Source organism: Apis laboriosa, unplaced genomic scaffold, assembly GCF_014066325.1.
Source record: "Apis laboriosa isolate Shangri-la unplaced genomic scaffold, ASM1406632v1 scaffold112_cov148, whole genome shotgun sequence".
NCBI classification, from domain to species: Eukaryota; Metazoa; Arthropoda; class Insecta; order Hymenoptera; family Apidae; genus Apis; species Apis laboriosa.
The window spans coordinates 2,592,018-2,617,803 of record NW_025220865.1 but is presented as its reverse complement, the minus strand read 5'-3'; the positions used below and the strand labels follow the sequence as shown (position 1 = coordinate 2,617,803).

The 25,786-nt window shown below is 26.6% G+C and overlaps 2 protein-coding genes and 1 non-coding gene across 3 annotated transcripts; 1 reads left to right on the top strand and 2 right to left on the bottom strand.

The window, feature by feature from the left end:
* Positions 1-1,543: 1,543 nt before the first annotated feature.
* Positions 1,544-8,868, bottom strand: LOC122714436. The gene is made up of 10 exons (XM_043935761.1): positions 8,781-8,868; positions 8,369-8,401; positions 7,965-8,284; positions 7,498-7,660; positions 7,103-7,318; positions 6,433-6,686; positions 5,668-5,946; positions 2,371-2,409; positions 1,862-1,900; positions 1,544-1,681 (listed from the first exon to the last, which is right to left on the bottom strand). The coding sequence occupies exons 1-10, from the start codon at positions 8,866-8,868 to the stop codon at positions 1,544-1,546; spliced, it is 1,569 nt and encodes a 522-aa protein (XP_043791696.1).
* LOC122715746 lies at positions 2,969-3,132 on the bottom strand. The gene has a single exon (XR_006346898.1). It is a non-coding gene; the product is annotated as a U1 spliceosomal RNA (small nuclear RNA).
* A 2,822-nt stretch (positions 8,869-11,690) lies between the features above and the next one.
* LOC122714280 (odorant receptor coreceptor) lies at positions 11,691-25,547 on the top strand. Its single transcript, XM_043935497.1, has 9 exons — positions 11,691-11,734; positions 14,735-14,869; positions 18,557-18,940; positions 19,255-19,509; positions 19,691-19,941; positions 24,823-24,922; positions 25,044-25,148; positions 25,266-25,421; positions 25,533-25,547. Exons 2-9 carry the CDS (start codon positions 14,735-14,737, stop codon positions 25,545-25,547), a joined length of 1,401 nt encoding a protein of 466 aa, XP_043791432.1. The 5' UTR covers positions 11,691-11,734.
* Positions 25,548-25,786: the final 239 nt, after the last annotated feature.

Below are 25,786 nucleotides of genomic sequence, written 5' to 3'. Positions count from 1 at the left end.
AAGTATAATTTTATATAAATATAAAAATAAGTATATCGTTTAAATGTTAAAGATCATTATGCCAATTGATTTTATTACATCATTGTTGACATCAAACAAACAATGTACTTATATAAACAATTATTAGTTTTTAGTTTAATTGGAATGAAAATTAGCATTTACAATGATTTATATAACTTTGCATCTTATTAACATAGAAGATTCTTCTGTTTTAAAAAATTAATGACACATAATTGTATATATTAAAGTATTATTTATTTTTTACAATTATTACAATAATAAAACTAAAATAATAAAATATAAATTAAAAAAAGATATCAAAAATTGGTACAAATTTTACAAAATTCACAAAAAAATTTGTCATATTGGTTAAATCAAAAAATTTTTCATATGTCTTCGTCGAAAAAGAAAAATTAATAAAAAAATGAAAAATAAAAATAGACCAGTTCAATAAAATATAAATATCATAGAAAAATAATGGAAAGCAATGAAAAGCAATGCACGAATTTTAGAAACTTCTGAAAGAATTATATAATAGAAAAGAAGGAAGTAACGTAGCTATTTTTTATAACCTGATAATCATCAAAATCCTTTTTCCTTTCGAAATCTAACAGTTTTATTATTACATACGACCTATTTACTGACATGGATTGTAAGTTTATGTGCGTTAGTAGGTTAATTGAAAATTATTGCAATCTACAAATTATAAAACAATCCTGTTGTATATTTCAATTTTATGCAGTTAGATAATTGTATCAATTATATATTAATTATTACGCATGATTATAAAATTTTTATACATTTTTTACAATTTATACATTTTTAAATTTTTTTTTATTTTTGCATTTTTTTTTATACATAATTTAGATTCGTAATTAAATATCAATTGAATCGTTCAAAAAACTAAATTCATCAATTCTATTGAAATAATAGTGAAGTCAAAAACTATTATGCAGAGTATATTTTTATTTATATACAGAAATTACAATTTCGACAGATACATTACAAAAATCGATATATCACATAGAAAATATATTTTTTTTAAATTCATCATATATTTATATCTTCAAGTTATTTTATGTACTTATACACGTTCATTCTACATTGAAATTTGAAGAAAAAGTTGACTTCCTGAAGAAAAAGTATAACAAAAACGAAAAAGTTTATATTTAGAATTTTTAAAAATCAATCTCTTTATACTCTTTATATTCTTCAAATTCATAAAAGAATTAAGCGTGAAATTTATCATTAACGAAAGTTCTTCGACAAAAATGTTTAAAAAAAAAGGAATATTATTTTTAAATATTAGTTTCAAATGATACAAAGAAAAATTTCTAAAGTAAGAAATTTCTGAAGTAATAGATTAATCAATTTCGCACATTTTTAATCACTTTTATCTTCAAAATCAATCATATATATTTTCACACGAAGAAATCAAAATTATAACTTCAATATTATACTTTTTACTCAAGAAAAATTTCAAGTAGCTTCTATAAAAATAAAGAAGTCGAAGATCAGTCGATTAATTAAATCGACATATTTTTTAAGAGGTGAGTGTGAATGCGCCAACCATCGAGAGTATTATACCTAAAATTGTGGTAAATTTGTCCGCCATTTTGAAATTTGCTGAATTTGTGTCTAATTTCGGCAATAAATCTGTATCTTCGTTCTTTGTTTCTTCCTGTAATTAAATATTTACAAATATTTTTATAATTAATATTTTTTTAAAAAATATGGTTTGTTAAAATTTAATTGTAATTTTGAATATTTTAAATCATATGCAATAATTTCTATTTCAATAAGTATATACTTTATAAATTGCAATAAATTATTATAAAATAAAACTTTGAATCATAAATACCTTCGCATTTAAATCAGCAACGGTTTTAATAATTTCATTCTGCACAAAAGAAAAGACAATATTAATTATATCGAATGATAATTATTATGAAAGATATTATTTATATAACAATATTTTTAATTAAAGAACAATATTTTTAATTAAAGAACAATATTTTTAATTAATTAATTCCAATTAATTAAAATTTCAATTTTGACAGTTTAGTATTATGTAATTTACAATTTCTCTTTCAAAATTAGTTTTGAATTATGGTGAAATTATTTTTATTTCAAAATAAAAGTTATACTTTTCATTTCAAAAAAAAAAAAAAAAGGAAAAATGATGTAATTTTCAATTCGTTTATCCTCTTATATCACGAATGATAATAAAAGAAAATTAACGTAAGTTGAGAGCGTGAATCATCGTGTCTGACACAGCAGTGAAAGTGTTTATTTTTTTCCTTTCGTAACTTATTAACAATACGTACACATTCGATAAATAATTGTTTATAAAGTAAAATTATGTCTCACCTTATTAACTGGAGCATCAATCAATTTCTTGTCGTCATCCTGCATTAGAATATATACATATTATTACAAATTAATTAATAATCAAATGCTGTAATGTATGATTGCAATTTTTTGAATATATAATTATAATTTTAATTATAATTTTATATAAAGATATTTTGTAATTTATTTAACTAAGTGTTAACTAAGAAGAACATTAATCGTTTATTAATTTATCGTTTGTACTATATATTTAAATATTTATTACTTCTCGAATTCGAAAATTTCGTGATTTCACAAAATTTGAATTCGAATTTTTTAAAGTTTTAAGAATTTTAAAGATTTTACAAAATCTCGAGAGTTTTGAAATTCCAAGAATTTCGAATTCGAATTTCCAGTTTCGAAATCTTACAAATCTTTCGAATTTGAGTTTTTTTCTAAAAATTTTAAAAATTTCAAAATCTCACATAGTCTTGAATTTGAATTTTGATTTTTTCACAAGTATTCAAATTCGAATTTCAAAGTATCGAATTCAAATTTCGAGATCATAAAATCTCAAATTGAAATTTCTAAAAAATCTAAAAATATAATATATACATTTTTTTTTCTCATTAAATTGACCGGGATAGCGCGAACGCTGTTCCCGACTATCAAAAATTATACGTCCGAGATACCCACGTTAGGGGTATTCGCAGGGGTCAGCTCAACCATGGTGCAATGGAAGAGCCTCACCCTGGAGGAACCGCCTTTGTGATCACGGTATCCTCCACGCCAGGTAAGTATGCTTTCCTCCTGTGTTCCATTATATTTGCTATAGCTGCAGAATACTTTTAAAAACGAGAATCAAGTTCATTCAAAACGCACCATAGCGGCCAGTTTCAGAACTAAATGAATTTCTAACTTTGTGTTAAAAAACTCTTTTTAAAACAATTCTAAAAGCATATAATATTAATTTGTTTTATTAAATTCGTTTTATGTTTATAAATATATTAATAAGACAATTAATAAATATAAAATAATTTTTAATTTACATTGTACAAAATTAAAATTATATAATATATGTGTTATATAATATATGTAATATTATATATGTATAGTTGTAGAATTGCAATTTGATTTAATTTTGTATATTATATTGCTATAATTAATAATACATTGGTTATTTATAAATGCAAAAAAAATTTATGATTCATATGAAATATTGAAATTTTATTAAAAATTGAAAATATCTGAAAAGAGCTTTATATTATATGTACATATATTATATTTCTACACAAAATCTGAAATCAATTTAACTAAAATTGGATCATCTTTATTAATTCTCAATTCCGTGCCAAAAGGAGATTCTCTTTTTAAAGAGAAATGATCTAGTTAACAAGTTAAATAAAAGAATATTATCTCTTATTTTATTCTTTAACTATTTCAAAAATAACATTAAAAAAAATTACTTATAATTTTAAGGAAAAATGTGAAAAAAATAATTTTTCATATTTTTTATTATACTCATCCGATTCATACAAATTTCCTATTATCATATTAAATGCGAGAAAAACGAAAAAAAAAAATATATTTCATATTGCACAATACAATGCTATATTATGAATAAATGAATTAATTAACTTCTAAGTATTAATTAATTATAAAAATCTGATAAGAAGAATTAAATAAAAAATATTCTTGTAAGTTTAATTGTGTTTGAATAAATAGTTCATTTTCAATCATAATTAAACTCGTTTCATTTATCTAATGGTTAAATTATTCTGTTTCATTATATTCATAATGTTAATTATATTCAATCATAATTATAATATATTACATATACATATATTCTATGAAATAGTTTCTTCTCTATTGAAATAGTTTCAAATGTCAGCCTCTCCTTCGTATCGTTTTCTCGATTCTTAATTTTTTCGAATCGAATTCTATTCGATATTCATCTAAGAATAAAATTAAAAAAAGAAAAACAGAACTAGTAATTCAAAACGCTGATATGATTTTTATTATCTTTATATAAAAGTGTACTTTATTTTTTATGAAATAATAATTCTGATTGTAAATAAATTTAAATTTTCATTAATAAAATATTCATTAAATTGCAAAAGATGCTAGAATATTTTTTATATTATTATTAATTTATAAATATATTAATATATTATTATAAATAAAAACATAAAATTTTTGTATTCGTATCTATGTGTTTAATTTGGTAAATATAATTTTCATGTTTTACTAATAGAGAATAATATCTTAGTAAAATAAGAAGGTATCATATTAAAGTATGATCAAAGATCGTAATTGGACGTCATTCACGAATTCGAAGTAGCTCTACATACTGTTACATATCGATTTATGCATATGTGCAGAATGTATGTTAGAAAGATTATTTGATTCATCTTATACCCAGTAAGGTCATGATTAATTTCATGTTACCTCGATTTTATTATGTCAAAATTATGAATTTTAATTATATAAATATCTTTATAAGTGAAATAATAATATTATAAAATATTTTACAATTCAATTTTTAATTGATTAATATGATATTATTGATTTTAAATTAGATTAAATAAGTTGAAAGTTTTTTTTTTGATAAAAAATAAAAAAGAATGATATTATAACATATATTAAAGAAATAATCTAATTTATATTTTTAATATAAAAAAAAATAAATTATATAAACGTTAATAATGAAATATAATCAATTAAATTTTAAATCTTAATGAAATAAAATTGTATTCATTTTAAAAATATATTAATATTAGAAAATTATAAAAATTTTGTTTTTTTTTTCATAAGTACTATTTATAAATATCGAGTGAATATTTATTTTGTATAAAATATCTAAGAAACTGAATCAACATACATTTTTTCTGAAACTATCACGACGATTATCACTATATTATTTTTTCAGGTTCAATGTCTAGGTCACTATCGAGGAATGCTATTTATACTCGCAGGTGGTTTGTATCAAGTATTCTTGGACAGTTTGAAACTGTCGTCATACCATTGAATTCGATTCTAACTTTCACCGAACACTTCACCTCGGTCTCTATTCTTCATTTAATATTTACCATTTTATCGTTCATTTATGATAGACAGTTTTCAATATCATTAATAAACCATTTATTATTATTAAAATTATTCTTATAAAATCTTTTTATTGTAAATTCTCTTAAAGAAAAAATTGGTCGTTAAAATGATCATTTTATATGTAGTAGTCAACCATATATTATATATAATAATCAGTCTTATATGTTATGTAAAGAGGAAAGAAATATATTGTATATATCTTTTATTTATTTCACAAAATTTACTTACCGTTTTTTTAACAGTGTCTCGCAAAGATCTCTTCAAATTGGCCAAGTTATGGGGAACGATCTTCAACTGATTGACTGCAATTGGAGGTGGAGAAGCATCGTGTCGACGATTTTTGCAGTCCTGACAACCATTCGCGATAACATTTCTGATTGCATTGGGAATATCCCAAATTTTCGTCGCCTCACGAATTACTTTGGCGGATGGACCTCTGGCAAAATATGGCACAGGCTTGCCATCGTGTGTGCAGACTCCAGTTATGATAACAAGAGTATCCTGTGCCTTAAATCGTAAAAATTATAACTCTTTTAATTATTACAGAATTATAACCTTATTAAAATAAAAATGTAAGATAATAATCCAATTTATTATTAATTAATAAGAAAATATGTTCATTAACACATTCAATATATCAAAGAGTCATACTCTAGTGATGGATATTAATTTTCGATGAATAAAATGCAACGAAATAAAAAATGATTGTTCACGATGACTATATGTAAAAGGAAAGCCAGGTTATGTGAAAAATTTCTTTTCATCTTTCACATTTCTTGTAAAAGTTCGTGACCAATTGCTGTAGAATAAGAACTCTTCATGATGCGACCGTATACATTGTTACCATAAAATAGAAACTCTCGATGACGCGATCGTACGCATTGACCACTATAAAATATGAAATCCCTATGATGCATACGTTCACATCATCCATATTTGTTAATAAACTTAATCAGTGTCGAAAGAACTATTAATTTTTACGAAATTATTTACTTCACGTTGTAGAGTTTCCAACGCAGAATTAACTTCAGAGGCAGGTACTGAGGCGACCAATATGAAACCTTTTTCGTTTTCAACCGACTTCAATTCCTCGACCATGTCTATTAAATTGGATCGAAGGAAATGCGCTCTGCGAGACGGAATGGGTTCCTCAGAGGCGCCAACGTTTCCAAGAGATTCCAACAACGAGCGGAACAGGACCATCCTTATCTTCGAGAACATGTCGAACACGTTCCATGCAGTTTCGTCTGTTCGTGATAGATGAAATTTTATTTTAACTCTTTGCTTTAAAATTTAAACATGCTGGGCGAGAAAAATATTAAGAAATATTATTTACACGAATGAAGTGAGATAAAATAATAAAAATATTCGATCGACAATTAACAATTAATTAGATTTGTAAAACGGACAATAGAAGTTGCAATCAGTAGCAACTTCAGAATTGCGTGATTTCTTTTAGTTTTACATTTCAAAAATATATATATTTAAAAATTTGTAGAATATCATTCTAAGATATCTTAATAAAACTGCAATAGGTTAATGTAGTACTAGTAATGGATAACATATGCAATAGCATATGTAAATTATAAAGCAAGAATTTTTTAATATATAGTACTTATTAAAAAAATAGAAATATTATATATTAATAAAATGAAAATGAGACCATCTTCTCGATTGCTTTGCGTAGACATAAATGAGGAAACACGATTGGTTGGTTTTGCTACGTCGATCACGTGCCAGTCACGAATTTCCGGTTTGAGCTTGTGAATCTCTGGTTTCATGTTATTCTCTTCAATTTCGTCGAACTCTTTCGAAAGCCCTACAGTTTCTTCGAATCCAAATAAGGATGGAATTGTGAAGTTCCCATTTGACAATGTTCCTAATAAATAGATAATTATAATATACAAAATTATTTTTCTATATTGTTGAATAGATATTTGATGGAATAATTTAATTTATAATCAATATTTATACATAATTTGTATTCTCTACAAAATATATTTTGAAAAGATTAAGATTCTTCATAGAAGAAGAAGGATAAAAATTTATCAATCAAACCTGTAGTCATTCCTTTAACGTCTCGTGTCCAAAGCAATAATGACGCAATGTTTGAACGCAACATGTGCTCACAATCGTGTTTCTTGTCTCTGTTAGCAGAAATCAATGCATCGTCCAGTGAGAATCTTGATTGAATCTTGTCCACTTGATTGTTGTTACAACTCTGTTGTTACAACAGAAATTTAATATATTTTAAATATAAATATATTATATTTTAATTTAATTATATTTTAAATATATTTTAAATATAATAAAAATTTAATATATTTTAATATATATATAATAGAATTATATTAATAACTTTTTTTTTATATAACTTGATGATAAATGATAACTAATAAAATAAAATATCAATATCTCTATTTCTTCACTTAATAAATTCTCTAATAAATCAATTATTAAGAATTTCTTTTATAAAAATAAATGAAAATTGATCAAGATTAATCAAAGATAATGGAAAATTATACTTGAAGCATTCCTTCTACAGAGAAGAGATGAGAAGCCTTGAAGTTCTTCCAGAATTCCTCCTGATCCTGGCCAGGATCAGCAATGATCATGACAATATTAATGTTTTTCCCATTGTCTATGACGAAATCGAATCTTTTATCGCGTGCCGCGTCTGCAGGACTCGTTTGCTCCATCGTCTTCGTCGCTACCTTCGTGTCTGAGATTTGCAGACCCTTATCGATACCGGTCACTTCCGTTTTCGGGCTGGAAGTGTGGTCCACGGTGATTTTTTGATCTGTCTCTAACGATGGCACCACGTTCCAAGTAGCTGGAATATTTACTAGAAGAAAGATAAATTGCAATGTAATGTATAGAAATATGAAAATAGATTTTTATTAATATTTCTGATAATATTTTTGTTCACCTTTGAATTTTTCGTTTTGGGTATTCAAAAATTCTGAAAAAATTCAGGATACCTTGTTAGATTTCTATCTTATTATGCAGTAAATTTTTTTTACATTATTTTGTCACAAGATTTCTTCAATAGTAAAGTATTCACAAGAATAAAATTTGATCTAATTGAAATCTTCTTCTCTATGTACCTCAAAATAATTAGTATTATAATATTAATTTTAAAAAAAAGAGAAACATTATTACTAAATTAAATAAAAGTATCTTACAAATAAATTAAACTTTATTGAAAATATTCCAATTTTTACTAATCATTTTTATTTCAAAATTGAAAAGATTAATTATTACCAAGAAGATTCCATAAATATTAATTCATATATCTCAATTGACTTTAAAGAATTTTTTTTTTTTTTTGAAATGATTACCTGATCGTTCAGGACTAAATCCAGTGGAAGGCACCGTTATCGACATTACTGCGCCGAACAAAACCGTCAAAAAACGTTCTTGAAACATTTTTTGCTTCTTAAAATAAAAAATTCGTATTCGATCAAAGAGTAAATGTCAATTCGTGATATCAAAAATTGAAAAATCTTTTCATACTTGGCATAAATCTCACTATTAAAAGATTCAGCCTTGTATCTTTGATGTATTTTTTTCTTTTTTTGTTTAAAGTTTTTTTTTTAAATATAACGTATAAATTGTATTTTCTTTTTTTCTTTTTTTCTTTTTTACTTAAAAATCCGCGAACGATAAATACGTCTGTTACCTTCTCTCGAAAGAAGACGTTTATGGATGATGGATGCACAATCGACAAAAGATGATTGCCAAGTGAACATAAGAGTGTTGATATTTGATGCAATATTTGTTTTCCGAGATACTTGAAACTACTCCATTATAATTAATCCTTTTTTTTTTTGCAATATTAATATTTATTATCATGACATAATTAATATAGTATATCATACGATCAATATTTAATAGAAAAATGGATATAAAAGTTTTAAAAAAAGATGAGATAAATATTGGTATTAGGATATGTATTTCTAAATAGATAGATACATATTTTTCACAAAGTTATTTATTTGAAATTCATCTTCACTCCGTTTCTGGCATTGATGTCTCTGGAACTTCTTCTTCTTCAACGACAAAAATTTATTTATCTTGCGTATTATAATTTACATTATCTTAATTTTATATATATAAAAAAATACACAACTTTTAATAAAATTACAATTTGTTTCTTGAATAATAGAAGATAACAAGTAACAACATATGTATTATAATTTTGCATTTGAGAACTTGTATGATAGATATATCAGTTTCTTTAATTTTGTTGAAGAAATGCAAGATTCTTCTTAGACATTTTAATAAATCATAAGTTGGGTACCATTATTCTTTAACTGTGATCATTTCAATGATGTCAAGGTTGTTTAAAGTAACCTCTGATAATAAGCACGTATGAACATCTATAAGATAGCCTAGATAAATATATTCTTAGGATATTTTTTACAGTTTTATTATTTACAATAATAAGTACAATAAATAAAAAAAGAAATATAGATTGGATTATATAGATTGGATGAATTATCTACTTAAAAGTAATTAATAAATATATAACAAAGAATTGATTTTTTTCTCTTTCAAATTATTCCAAATATAAAATATTTTATAACTTAACTAATAGGTGGTTATCAATGAATTAAATTTTAAATGTGTCAATCATTTATCTGATATTTTAAGTGACCTATATAATTATTTTTTAAACGTATCATATTGACTTAAAAGAAGGATTATGTAAAGAAAATAGGGACATTACGTGTAATCATAGTCTTCCATTATTTAAAACAAACAAGTCTTTATATTGACAATTGTTAAAAAAAAATGTGTGAGTTTACGTGTTTGAAAAACATTTTTCATTGAATTCTTTGTTAATCCTACAAAATATTTTTTATTAAAATATAGAAAAATTCAAGTAAATAAAATTTACAAATAATTTTGACTAATAAATTTAGTTGAAAAGTAGAAAATAGCAAAACTTTCAAGGAAACTGGGCATATTGTTCAAAATGAAAGAATAAATTCTTAATTTTTGAAAACTTTAATTTTAAAATAATTAAAGATAAAAGATTTTTATGAATGTTGATGTTTTATTATTATTATATAATTATTTTGATATATGGAAATTAAAATAATTGATTTATAAAAATATTTATTTCTATTGTAAACAGTTTCAATTTCAATATTGACAGTTTCTCACAGTTTCTTATTGGATTTTCATATTTTGAATTCGTTAAGATTTTCTGATCAACCGATAAATTTAACTTAAATATTATTTCTTTTTCTTCTATTACAAAGTTGAGCTGGACGTTAGAAGGCACGGTTCGATGGAAGAACATTAGATTCTTACTATAGTCTACGGATACCCTGTTTATTTTATCGACATAAAGAAAATTTCTTTGACAACAACACAACAGCAATGAAATTATTGATCACGTTTTACCTTGCTTTTCATTTCATCAGGATGAATTTAAATTAAATCTACTCTCTTATCATATCACAATTTCATCATTTTCCAAATTATTCTACTCTCAATTATTTATTAACTTATTCCAACGTTACTTTATTCCAATCTATCCATATTTTTTCACAAATAAAAATAAAAACAATTTCTCTCAAATGGATGACACTGTGTCACGCTTTTACCCTTTACCCTTTCTTCTTCCCCTTGATATAGAAAATATTAAACTTTTATAATTTAAATATTCCTTTTAATTTAATTTAAATATTCCTTTTATTTTAATTTAAATATTCCTTTTAACTTCTATCCTTTAACAACCAACCAAATTGCCAGATTTAAACTCGTGAGGAAAGATTCGAAGTCGAAAATTAATAAAAAAAAATCATCCCTCGACAAAGAAAGATGTCCAAAGATCCTCTTAAACCATATTATACAACAAACTTTCTAGAATAAACCGTGTTCGAGACCTTCTTCCCCCAACGTATTTATCCATCCCCTGCTCCAATCGGTTCCCCTGCTCCATCGCCGCTCTTTCGAATGATCTGAATAATTGATGCGATTAGGGGAGGGGGGCTCCCCGTCGAGAAACAAGAAACAAGATGGCGGGCACGGTGAGCGAGCGGACGTCTGCGCCCAGGGCGGGATGGCCGCCCATTGGTCCACGTTTGGTGCCCTGCACCGTTGGAGGGGTCGCACAGGGGCGACAGGTGGCAGGTGAGGCAAGGTGGAGAAGGAAGAGAGGAGACGAACCCCCGTGGGGGGTTGGAGCGACTCGTTTTCTTAGTTTTCCTCGATCCTCCCGCGAGGAGTTCGCGTTGTTCGCCGTGGATTTGAACCGCGTGGCCCACGTACCCGCCTCAAGGTGAGAGAAAGAGTCGAGGGTTGGTTGGGTTTTCGAGCTTGGGATTCGAAATTCTTTTTTCTCCGTCTTTTGGTCTTAGGGTCGATGGAATTGATTTTGTTGTTGGCAGGGGGTTGATTGATGATGACTATGGTTAATTTTGATTAATTTGATAATTTCTCTTTTCCTTTTTTTTTTAAATTGGAATCGAGATTTGGAAATTTATTAGTCGTTATTATATTATAGTGAGCAGATTTTGAAGAAATTGTTTTATCTCTGGTATTTTTGATGAGGGATTTATGATTGAAGTTTTTGAATGTTTGGTGATTTTTCTTTCTTCATTGGGAATGGAATAAGAGAATTTTAAATTTATTAGTGATAATATACTAGTGTAGTAGATATGAAGAAATTCCTTTGTGTCTGGTATTTTTGATAGGAAATTGATAATGGTCCTATGGTTTTATTATTATGAAGTTTTTAAGAATTGGAGTGAAAGAATTTGAAATTTATTCTTGGTACTTTGGTTAGGGGGACTGATGACAGGAAGTGACAGGTTGAAGTTTTTGATTGAAGCTGAAATGAGAGAATTTGAAATTTATCAATAATAGTATATTAGTAAATTGTTTTATCTTTGATATTTTTGATAGGGGGATTGATGATGTCTGTGCTCTGATTTGATTGAGGTTTTTGAATGTTTGCTGATCTCTTTTTTGATTGGAAATGGAATTTGATATTTATTATGCACTTTGAAAATTGAAGGAAATTGTTTTATTTTATTTTCAATAGAGTTGATGATGATACGTGTTTTAATTATTAAAAAGTGATTTAAGTTGGGATTTTTGAATGTTTAAAGAAACTTAATCATGCATAAGAACTGAAAAGTTAAGATTGAGAAATTTTAAGATTTTTTATATTCTTTTCTCTTCCACTATTTGAGACTAGAAATAATATTAATTTAGATTATATTTGTGCAGTTGTTTGAAGAGTTGCAAAATAATTGGAAGAATTTCCAAAATTCATAAAATTGAGAAATTTATTAAAAATTTATTAAAATCATAGAATTTCAACGAGTTGTGATCGATTTGCATGTAATAATAAAATATCTAGCAGTCTTTTAGTGATCAAAAGACAATGAAATCTGCTGTCATTTATGGCCACGAAATGTAATTTCTATTATTTGTGGTTTCTATTATTTGTGGTCTTTTTATCTGTGGTCTTTTCAGAAAAGTTAGTGGAATCACAAAACATAGTCGTTTGTGGTTAGTCCGTTTGTCACGCAAAAATTTGTACAACTTGTTGAAGGGTTAATAAATGGGTAGCACAATCAAGTTATTAAAGAGAAAAATATTTTAATAATTTTCATTCATATTTCTTATTTTTAATTATAAAATTTATTATAAATTATCCAAGTTTCTTAGTATTTTTTATTCAACAAGAAAATTTCTTCAAAATGCTAAATAAAGATTTTTCATTTGTACTTCACTTGAAATTAATTCTCTGCTATTTCACAGTAGATCAAAATTTTATAAAATTACATTTCTTCTATCTACAAATGTACATGGAAGCAACAAGTCACATCTTCTTAATTCTCAAGAATAAAAGAAAAAGAAAAACAGTGTTTAGTCAGAAAGCAAAGTTAAATTTAAGTTAAATAATCATTTAAATTAATTTTCATGAATAAAAAAAAAATCTTACCACAACTCAACAACAAACAATTTTCATTTCTCCACTCGTTTGCCAACTTTATTCTTTTAATTTCCAAAGAAGAATTGCAAAACTTGCAAAATTTTGTCATGTTATAGATTATAGACTACGATTCTGCATTTCACAAACTGGAAATCTCATCAATAATGCGACAACAGATGCGAAATTAAACATTGCCCATTAATTATAGCTCAAGGGCACAAGCTATGATATATCAACCAATTATAAAACTATACACTTCTTATATATGTCCCATTAAAGAAGATATTATACATATTTAATTATAAATTTTTATCTCTTTATAATTTAACTTATAAATAGATTATATTAGTTCATTCCCTGCAATTTATGTCCATCTTTGTTTCTCACTTATTATTAAGAGAATTAAGGATAAAGAAAATAATACATGTTGATTTCTGTGTATATGTAATTGTTTTAAACTATTTAGAAATGTATATATATATGAGAAAATTTGAATGAATATATTTGTTGATGATCTTTGGACAATGGGCTTAGCAAGGAAGGCTTAGAGTATTTCTGCTTTGGCTTTGGTTTAATGCATTCAATGACAAATGTGCAATCTATTACAACACTTTGTAATCATTTCTTTTAGAATGGATTATACACATTTTTTTTCTTTTTTTTTTTTTTTTTTTTTGTATATACACTTTACAAACGACTTTTACATTCTGATGCAATAACCATAAACCAGAGAATAATGGTTTAAAGTTAAAAAAAAAAACATCCTTTCCTCTTTTTACTCGTATTGTGCTCATTGTGCGTCGAATTTATTTTCAAAAAAAAAAAAATTCCCTTTTTATATCGCGTTTCGAAAAAAATTCAATTTTATTTTATTGTTCAATTATTATAAACTCGTTCGTCTATTATTTTTTCCTCTTTTATTTCAATCCCTCCTTAGGCAGCCTAATTTTTTAATGCGACAAAATATTATCAATAATTCAGATATTTTTCTGATAATTTTTTTACAACTACCTTTAATTAATTTGAAAGTAAAAATAAATGAAAAACATATATAAATATATATATAATCAATAATTCAGATATTTTTCTGCTATTTTTTCACAATTATTTTTTAATTAATAAAAGAGTAAAGATTAACAATGGATGAAAATGTACATGCACCATGCACTGACATTGATCATTAGATATAACGTCAATCACGACAGTGCACAGATATCAGATTCATTTCAAAATAATTAATTCTAATAAGAAGATATAATATATATAATGAAATATCCAAAAATAAATAAATAAATAAATAAAAATATATATCGAATCAATTTCAATCTTTCTCAGATGATGAAGTTCAAGCAACAGGGGCTAATCGCCGACTTGATGCCCAACATAAACTTGATGAAAGCAACTGGCCACTTCATGTTCAATTACTACACTGACAGTTCCACGAAACACATACACAAGATCTACTGTATCGTACGTAGAACAGATAAAAAAAATTATTTAAATATTTATATATAAAATAAATATTCTACAATTGCAAAAGATCAATTACTGGAGAGAAAGGATTGACTATTCCATTCAGAGGTAAGTATCGATTTTTACTTTTCATGCAAACCAGAGTCTTTTAATTTATTTTTTTCGAATGTGAAAAAAGGATGAGAGAGAGGGGAGAGGGGGGAGAGAGGAAGAGGAGCTACAATCATAAATCCAGAGATCAAGTATCCTTGAAATAATAATACAAAGCAACGATAAAAATTTTATTTTTTTTTTAACAATATTTTTTTATATAGTAATACGTTTGACAATGTTTATTTGATTAAAATAAAGATTTATTGGAAATAATGATATAATTGTATCTTGTATTTGATGAATAATAATTTTGTTTATTATTTGTCAAATAAATAAATATATATAATAAAAGTTATAAAATGTTTGGTTATATATTAATATGTAGAAATTTTAAAAATTAGAATTTAATTTAAAAAAAAAAAGATAAAAGTAAAAAGAATTTTCCATTTGTATTAATTGCTTCATTTATTGTTTGATTGATATTCTTCCTTTTTTTCTTTTATTGAGCTTTTCAATTTGTTGTAGTTCTTTCCCTTTCACTTGCTAGCCTTTTTTACGTTTGGCGTTTTTTTTACGGTTGGAAAAAACGTAGACAAAGTGAACTCTGGTCGAGACGTATGAAAAGTAAAAAGCAATTATAACGGGTGTTTCGCGTAAAGAATATTTCATTTTTAAAAAGTGTTAAAAATGTTTCGAATAAAAGTTAAAATAAAAAATATGGTGAAACATTTTTTTTGTAGAAAATGTTAGGATACATCGATTCGTTTGCATAAAAAATACACGATTCTATTTAAGAAAACGAAATTAACTTTCTTAACTTTTTTACATATCTATCTACGAAAAGATTAATAACGTCAGAATTTAGTCCCTATGAAATTGTTTAACTTTTGTCTGAAACATTTTTTAATATTATAAAAAATAAGCAAAATATGAAAATAAGTGATAAAATTACGTGAAATATCCTATATATTTGTTAATCTCATAGAATTAAGTAAACTATCAAAAAATGAATTAAAAAGGTAAGTATGTACAAGTACAAAACAGGTAAGAATATTAAATTGCAAAAAAATTTAACCTCTTCAAAAATTATATTCTCCTAATACAAAGTTGAAAAATTGGACGAAGATTTCATTCAATGTAATTCTAAGCATTTCAGAAATTCTAGGAATTTGACGTCAGTTCCGAGAATTTAGAAAATTCTACGAATTTGACGTCATTTCCAAGAATTTCAGGACTTCCGAGAATTTGACGTCATTTCTCGGAAAAATTTTTCGATCGACCTCCTATCGTATCATGTTCTCCTAATACAAAGTCGAATTTTTGGACAAAAATTTTTCTATCGCTCGGGGAATTTCGATTTCAATCCTTTTTATTAAATATCTCGCTTATTCATCATAATACGAAAAAATGCTTGGAATAAAAGTTGAACAGCTTCAAAAGGGCTATATTCTGGAGCCCTCAATTTTTTCGTAGGTGGACTCATAAAAAAGTAATCAACCTCAACCAATTTTTTTTAAATGGCATCATATATTTTTTAATGCGCCAATTTATGTATCGTGGCATTCTCTACAAAAACGTATCGAACCATTTATAGCAAAAAACCATTGGTTTAAAAGTTATTTAATTTTATTATTTAAATTTATTAAATTTATTTATCATTCCAACTACAAATTTTTTATTATATACGGTTTAGCACTTTTTTATACAGAATATCATGATACATCTACTGGAGCATTAATAAGTGTATACTTCCATTTAAAAAAACAATATTTACTTCCTTGAAACCCTTCAGCTTTTATTTCAAACATTTTTTAATATTTCCAAAAACAAACGAGATACATCAGATAATATTATTCGGACACCCGGTATAATATATTATGCAATCGGTTGTTAAAAACAATCGAGAAATTTCGAATAAAAAAAAAAAATCTTTGAATTCTTAAAAAATTAAAAAAATGATAAAAAACGCACTAAAAGTAGCAGTTTTTATGATAGAATACAAGTTTCCAAGTGATATGTATTCAAATTTATGTGAAATTGTAAAAAAAAATATTCAAAAGCCCTGAGAAATAGCAACACTATGAAAAGTGATAAAAAAGTAAGTATGGGAACGGCACATGTATGATAAATGTGTAAAAACTCCTTTTAAATTATGTTCTCCTAATACAAAGTCGAATTTTTGTGCCGAATGTTTCGTTCGGTCGGAGAGTTCCAAGAATTTGACGTCAGTTCCGAGAATTTCTAAAATTCTAGGAATTTGACGTCATTTCCAAGAATTTCAGGGCTTCCGAGAATTTGACGTCATTTCTCGGAAAAATTTTTCGATCGACCTCCTATCGTATCATGTTCTCCTAATATAAAATGAAATTTTTGGCCAAAATTTATTTCGTTTCATTCATTCAGAAAATTCCAGGAATTTTACGTCACTTCGAAGAATTTTAGAAATTCTTAGAATTTGGCGTCATTTCCAAGAATTGCTAAAATTCTTGGAAAAATTTCTCGAATGACTTCCTATCAAATTATGTTCTCTTAATACAAAGTCTAAATTTTGTGCAACAAAAATTTTTGGTCGATTTTTTTACTTTGAATTAGCAGAATATAATTGGATAGGAGATTTTTTTTTAAAAACAAATAACGTTTAATTTCGTTAAAACAAATTTTTACGAAATTAAATATACTTACCTGTAAAATACTTACCTGTTTGTTACACCATCATTTTTTTATTTTTTTTTTCAACAGTTTTCTTAATTCTAAAGATACTTACCTTTTGCATACTTACTTCTTACAAAGAAAGCTATCATCTGTCAATGTTTTTTTAATTTTAAAGAATTCATATACCGAGTATTTCATATATCTTTATATTTAGAATATCTCGCTTATTTTCTATAATATTGAAAAATGTTTCAAATAAAAGTTGAATGGTTTCAAGGGAGCTATGTTCCTGCTATTAATTTTTTTCTCAAGAAAGAATGAAGAAATTGAAACTCAATTTTATTTTCTTAAATGAAATCGCATACTTTTTAATATATCAATGTATCTCAACATTCCCTATAAAAAACTATATATTTGACCATATAAATTAAAAAATTATTAGTTTACCAGATAATTAAATATAATTAAATATCTCCTAAAATAATAACTTTTCGCAATAAATGCTTCAATACTTTTTTATAGAGTGTAATAAGCTGCATTTACTTATGCATTGAAAAATATATAATTCTATTTAAGAAAATAAAGTTGATCTTCATACGATCTCTACTTGCCGTCAAAGCACAAAAGCAATTATATCACGCTATACCCCTTTCGAAACCATTCAACTTTTGTCCCAAACATTTTCTAATATTTTCAAAAGTAACCGAGATATTTCATTTATTCGTAATAAAGTTACATAGGACACCCGGTATATCTTTCGTTCGATGCCTAAAAAAACTTCTAAATATCATTCGCATCGTTACCAAACTCTGCAACCAATCTCTAAATTAATCTCTAAATTCTATACTACACCTTATCGTATCACTTATTCCATCTATCAACAATTTTCAATCCAAAATCGAACGATTTAAAATAAAAAAAAAAAAAAAATGGAACCAGGTCCACCTGATCCTGATACTGATGCAGTTCGGATTCTGCGGTATCAATCTAATGATGGAGAGCGACGACGTGGACGATCTCACCGCGAACACCATCACCATGCTCTTCTTCACGCACAGCGTGGTCAAGCTCGTTTATTTCGCGGTCAGGAGTAAATTGTTCTACAGAACGCTTGGCATATGGAACAATCCGAACAGCCATCCCCTCTTCGCCGAGAGCAACGCGCGATACCATCAGATAGCCGTTAAGAAGATGAGGATACTCCTGCTGGCGGTTATAGGGACCACAGTGCTGTCCACCATTTCTTGGACCACCATCACGTTCATTGGTGACTCTGTGAAAAAGGTCATCGATCCTGTCACTAACGAAACAACCTACGTCGAGGTGACCTGATTATTTTTCTTACTCTTTTTTTACACAATATTTATTCATTATTAAAATATCGGATATTGCGCATTAAATTGCGCGATAATAAAGTATATTAAGTATCAATTTATTAAAATTAAAATTACTTGGATTATTTTAAGCAAATTGTTGTAATCGATTTAATTTTCTTGAATTCTTGGATTCGTGAGTTTGATTTGAAAAATTAATAAAAAAAGATGATTATTGAAGATTATCTAAAAATTGTTTAACTTCCACAAAGTCAGAATTTATATCCGAATCAATTTTAATCGAAAGCACGTGTTTTTATCCAGATACCAAGATTGATGGTTCGTTCCTGGTACCCGTACGATCCCAGTCACGGGATGGCCCATATTTTAACATTGATATTCCAATTTTACTGGCTGATATTCTGCATGGCAGACGCGAATCTATTGGACGTGCTGTTCTGCTCGTGGCTCCTGTTCGCTTGCGAGCAGATTCAGCATTTGAAGAATATCATGAAACCTCTGATGGAATTCAGCGCCACGCTGGACACCGTCGTGCCAAACAGTGGAGAGCTGTTCAAGGTTAAGCTAGAGGGATCTGCATATTTCTATCTACAGAAAAATTGAAAAAGAAAAAAAATCTAATAATAACGATAAATTGGTATAACGAGAAAAATCTATAAAATGAAAAAAAAAAAAATAATAGAAACTTGATACCAACACAAGAGAGGTGGATGATCATTAAATTTGCCTCCTTATTCAGGCTGGTAGCGCAGAGCAACCGAAGGAACAGGAGCCATTGCCACCAATCACACCACCCCAGGGTGAAAATATGTTGGACATGGATCTTCGAGGGATATACAGCAACAGGACCGACTTCACGACCACCTTCAGGCCAACTGCTGGAATGACGTTCAACGGTGGTGTTGGGCCAAATGGATTAACCAAGAAACAGGAAATGCTGGTACGAAGCGCCATCAAGTACTGGGTAGAGAGGCACAAGCATATCGTTAGGTGAGTACGTATTTTTATTTTTCTAATATTTGTTATTACAATACGATGAATTATCTTTTCATAACGCAAGGAAAAATTTAGTAATTAGTTTTGAAGAATAAAATTTTTCAATGAAGAAATTCCATTGAATTATTTGAAATTAAAAATAAAATTTTTATTTTTTAAAATTAGATAGATTTAATTGAATTTTGAAAGAACACGTATATCTTCAATCGAAATTATATCACTACTAAAGGAAGAAAAAAAGGAATAACAATATTCCTCGCTTGAAAAATAATTTTTACTATTTAAATTTTTTCCCACGGGATCGAGAATAAAATTTCCATATCGAAGTTAAATTACACATCAAATTGCAATTTCAAAGTTCGTCAACGTCTTGACTGCAACCCAGTTTCCCAATTTCGATTCTCATCTCGAGTTCGTTTCTCCACACGGAAATGTAATTCACGCCGACAACGAGAGAACCTTTCACATTCGTGACTCCAACAATGGGAGACTTCCATTAGGATAATAATCGCAGAGATAGGCGATCGAGAAAATTCGCGCGATTTCGTTGCGGCTTACACTTTTAAGGGGATGCCATTGTGGGAAAAAAATGGTTAATTCGATTCGAAAATATTAATAAGTTCGAAATTTTTGACTCGAAATTTTTTATTTCTTTGAAAATGATGATTAAAAAGAATTGTTTAGAAAATGTTTCCAACGGATGAGATTATTGATATTAAAAGAATATATTAGTATCAAAAAAATATATATATATCTTTTTCGATTTTTGAGAGAAAGTCTTTATTTTAGTTAATATCGAAAAAAGAGATTGAGAAATTCTGATTGAAATTCTGTTTGTTTAAAATCAGAGGAGAATTCTTCGAGTATTTTTACTTAGATTTTATAAAGACAATTTTTTAATTAAGAAAATAATTTGAAATTAACAAAAACTCTTCGCATAAATTGATGGAACTGGATTTGTTATTCGAGGAGAATTGCATGGAATAATTCTAATTGATCAAAAGTTTTCGTATAAATTATCATTACTTATGAAATATCAGAAGAAAAGTAAAGAAAAATAACCATGAGAAAGGATTAAATGAATGTACATAAATTAATATGTTTTTATTAATATTTTCAATTTAAAGTTCAAAAGTTCATAATAGAAATAATCTTTAACAATTTTTATTTGTATAACAGAGATATTCTAATATTTTTGTTCAAAAAAGTAAAATATATATGTATATATTTATTGTAATATTTTTTTTATTATTTAAGAAATAAAATTAAAAGACACAAGTAACAGTACATAAAATTTAGAAACCATTGTTGAAACAATAGTCTTTAATTTTACAGTTTTTCAGAGAAGTGTAAAATTGAATAAAAAATTATGTCAGAGATAAAAATAATGCATTTTTAAAAGACTGCACGAATTCTCGAAATTCAAAAATTTAAAAAAGTAATAAAAAAAATGCAATAAAGTTTAAAAATAAAAAGTACGAATTGTAAAAAATATAAGAAAAAAAAATAAATAAATATCTATTTTTCCAATTTTGGATTAGCATAATTTTACGTGCGAGTCTCAATTTTCACGTCTGCTGCACTACCAGTGAATAATTCACAAAAGACAGAAATTTTTTCCTCCACGTTACATGTACGCGAATGTAAAATCAATATTCTGTTTACTCCACGTTTTCTATTACTCGAGCCAATCTTAGTTGGAAACAAACACGCTCGTTCTATCCGCGAAACATGTCGTCCATGGAAATTTTGTTTAAAAAATTTATTTTTTTTCGAAATTTCTTTGACGGAATTTCGATAGAAAGATATCGAGTTTGAACAAGTCTGTTTCATTTCAGTCAATTTAATCTGGACTCTTATAATTAGTCGAACATACACACAATATTTGTCATTTGTTTCGTGGAGAAATTTACTCTTCAACAATCGAATAATCTCTACCATTAACGAGTGGTAATTTTTCATATATCGATAAACTTTAATGACGAGTTGGATTCGCGATTCTACGCAAATTTATCGCGCTTTTTATATAGTTATAATTTAACAAGCACAGTTAATAAATAGATAACTTATGAAACAAAAATGAACTTGAAATTATTAATTACTTTATTAAACGAGTTGTATTTTTGTATGCTTTTAATACATTATTCTAATCAGTAATATATATAATAGATATTCGAATATTATATTAAATATCTTTCGTTATAATATTATAATTCATTACTATAAAATATTTAATTTAATGATATTCTTTATTTCTTACAACTAATTTCCAATTAATATTTTCTACAATTACAATCTTCTATTTCTTCTATTTCTTAATCGTATTACCATAACCTCCAATTTACAATCGCGTAAATTTCATTTCATATTTCTTCCCAATCACATGACTTTCAAACAAACACTATTTCTAATTTAAACATAAAAAAAAAAAGAAATAAAAATATACAGATCTACAAGTAAAATATCCCGAAACAATACGAGAAACTGTCAAAAAGAATCACCGAAAATCCAACAGAGCGTAAATTCGCGATAAAGTTTCGCGTATTGCGAGCTAGTTACTCGCAAAAGGCGGGAACATTTGAAACGTCGAGTAGAACGAAAAGTCGCGCGTAAAGTCTTTCCGCGAGTAAATTTTCAAAGAAGTGGAAGAAAGAATATACGATATAGATTGTTGAACAGCGCAGGAAAGACAGAAGGGGAGTGCGTGTGTTCCCACGGTGGTGAAGTATTTATTTCTAAGAGAACGCGATATTGACCGCAACTGGGGACGTGCAGAGCGCGTGGTGGACAATTTATTGGACAATTCATAGGTTGTACTTACTTGTTCACGTGTGCGATCGGTATACGTGTTCCGACACGTGTATGTACACGTTTTCATCGTTGTCACTGGACAGAATGCACAGAATGCAGAGCATGTTCGAAGTTTGCCCTTCGACCGGATCCTTGCTCCGCTTTACGGCAAGGAAAAATACACGAAAACCTGTTGCCTTACGCTTTGTGGAAAGAAGCGGGTGTCGAATAATAAATATTTCAAATATTGTTTAATTATTATTAAATTTTGTTCGGTTTAAATAAAATAATGTTTGAAAGAGTAAAATTTCACAAGGGAAGTAAAATATTTTCATTTTAACAATTTGAACGAAATAAAAAATAGAATATTTTGTTTTAATAATCTAAATAACGTATTTTAATCATAAATATATTGAATTCGAATGTATTATATTCAATAATAATATTTAAAGTAATGGAAATAAATTAAAGTGAATAAAACAAAATCCAAATACTTTGAAATACTGTTTTAAAAATTTACTGTATCAAATAAAATATTTCATTTTTAAAATTATATACTTTATATACTTTAAAATAAATAGGATTATTTATTATTATTTAAAATAATATTTTATTCAGCTCTAAAAAGAACCTGTAAAATAATATGAAATTATAGATATTAATAATAATATTATTTATTAATGTATTTATCAATATAAAATATATTTATTAATTTTTTTGTTTTTTTTTATCAACGTTAATATTTTGAATTTTGCTTGAATCTTAAGTAAATACAACGTTTTGTTAAAAAGGTTGATAAAAGATTTAATGTCTGCAGACAAAATGTAAAAATACGAGATAAGAAAAGCAATAAATTGAACTATAAAGTATCATTCCTTAAAAATTCATGGATGAAGTTGTAAAACATTTATCTCGATTTGCCACGAATGGCATTCTTCTTTAGATAAATGCTTTCCATAATTGGAGAGTGTTCGTATTGTATCAGTCTGATGAATTTTTTTCTTGGAAATTGATATTCGAAGGTATTTGCTTCTTGAATTCCTAAAATTTTAAAACGATTGAAAGATGATAATGTTACGAAGAAATTGAAATATTTATCTTTTATTTTATTCTCGTTCTAAAAAAGATAAAAAATAGAGGATCTCAACGAGAAATTAGAAATAAAATTTTTTCAACTCTAAAATATTTAATCCTACGTTAAATAAATAATGAATAAAATTAGGAATTAAGAAGAAATAAATTATTATTTCGATACAATTTGAAAGAAAATTTTTTGCAGATAGATATCATTTAAGATTAATCCTTATATTGAAAGAAAATAAGAAATATTAGTTTTATATCTAGTTTGAAAGTTTGCAAGAGGCTTATTTATGATAATTCTCACGAGTAAGAATCATTTTATATTTTAATTTAAAGTTTGAAAGAAGTTTTGATTAAAGGGAACAAACAAAATACCATAAAAATTTATGTATATATAAATATAAAAAGTAATCAAGATAAGAAATAATATATATATAAGAAGAAAATAATAAATTGAATAACACTTCACTCCTTAATTTTTTTCCTTTTAAGATACTTCCAGATATCGATTCAACTTGATTTAACGATACCCTTGTGAATTGTATTATTTAAACGTTAAAAAAGGAAGCACAGAATCACGAGGAGAAATAAAGAGGAGGCAAAAAGAGAGAGAGAGATTGTTCAATCATGAACTCTAATCAACTGGTTAAATGCAATCCAATGAACTAGGTCGAATTAAAACTTTGTTGTATCGTAGCCACAGGAGCTTAATAACAGATTGAATTTGTCCTGTTTTAACGAGAACTCTAAGCCTATGATATATTCAAACAAACAGTGAAATGCAGCACAAAATTTTTAAGTTGATTTAGAAACGATACAGAAAATTATTCCATAAAATTAATATTTATCTATAATACGCTTACATTACTCTGTAATTGTACTAAAGAGAACATATATACGTGAAAATAAAATATTGTTTTTGAAAGATAAAAAATATTAATAATCAAAAAAATTATATTAACATTAAAAATTAACTTTGATTGTTAAAACGTTTTATTTCGTTAGACTCGTAACTGCAATTGGAGACGCCTATGGTGTAGCTTTGCTGCTACACATGTTGACTACCACTATTACATTAACTTTGCTCGCTTACCAAGCAACAAAGGTAATTTTTATATACATAAAGTATCGAGATACAAAGTAAAATATATCAAAACAAAATTAGAAAGATTCTATTATTCTAAGTGTCAATATTAACAAAGAGAATTTAATATTTTATCTTTTAGATACACGCAGTAGATACGTACGCAGCATCAGTAGTAGGTTATTTGCTGTACTCTCTAGGACAAGTATTTATGCTCTGTATATTTGGAAATCGTCTCATTGAAGAGGTACGTATATACGATTATTCTTACTTATTCTTACTTCTTAATTTTTAATCAAGTGAAAAACAATTATTTAATAGTTTAAAAATTATAATAAAATTTAAAATTGTATTCCATATATAGAGCTCGTCAGTGATGGAAGCAGCTTATTCTTGCCACTGGTATGATGGATCAGAGGAGGCCAAAACCTTTGTACAGATTGTCTGTCAACAGTGTCAGAAGGCGATGTCGATTTCAGGGGCGAAGTTCTTCACTGTATCTTTGGATCTCTTCGCTTCGGTAAACGAAAAATCTTTCTTTCACGCATTAAATTCATATTATATAATTAATGCTATTCAACAAATTTCAATTTTTGGATAAAACTCGTATTTATTTAAAATATCGTTATAGAATACGATAATGTAATTACTTATTATTAATCAAGACTCCTGAATATATTTAAAATTCCCTAGAATATCCCTAAATATATAAAATCCTAGATATTTTTAAGAAATTTTCAAGTTCTTGATACCTTGGATTCTCATACGTTTTGATAATTACGTAATAATTACGTAAAAATTTCCTAGAAAATCTCTAGAATATAAAATCCTGGATATTCTTTCAAATCCTGTAAATATGCAACAAGAAATTTAAAACTTGATGAT

Excerpts from the sequence above, each read along its gene's own strand:
- LOC122714436 (XM_043935761.1), bottom strand. The coding sequence starts at position 8,868 with ATGTTTCAAGAACGTTTTTTGACGGTTTTGTTCGGCGCAGTAATGTCG. Across the intron at positions 8,285-8,368 it reads CCAAAACGAAAAATTCAAAG|TAAATATTCCAGCTACTTGG; the intron begins GTGAACAAAAAT and ends TCTTTCTTCTAG. Across the intron at positions 7,319-7,497 it reads CGTTAAAGGAATGACTACAG|GAACATTGTCAAATGGGAAC; the intron begins GTTTGATTGATA and ends TCTATTTATTAG.
- LOC122714280 (XM_043935497.1), top strand. The coding sequence starts at position 14,735 with ATGATGAAGTTCAAGCAACAGGGGCTAATCGCCGACTTGATGCCCAAC. Across the intron at positions 18,941-19,254 it reads ACGAAACAACCTACGTCGAG|ATACCAAGATTGATGGTTCG; the intron begins GTGACCTGATTA and ends GTTTTTATCCAG. Across the intron at positions 24,923-25,043 it reads TCGCTTACCAAGCAACAAAG|ATACACGCAGTAGATACGTA; the intron begins GTAATTTTTATA and ends TTTATCTTTTAG.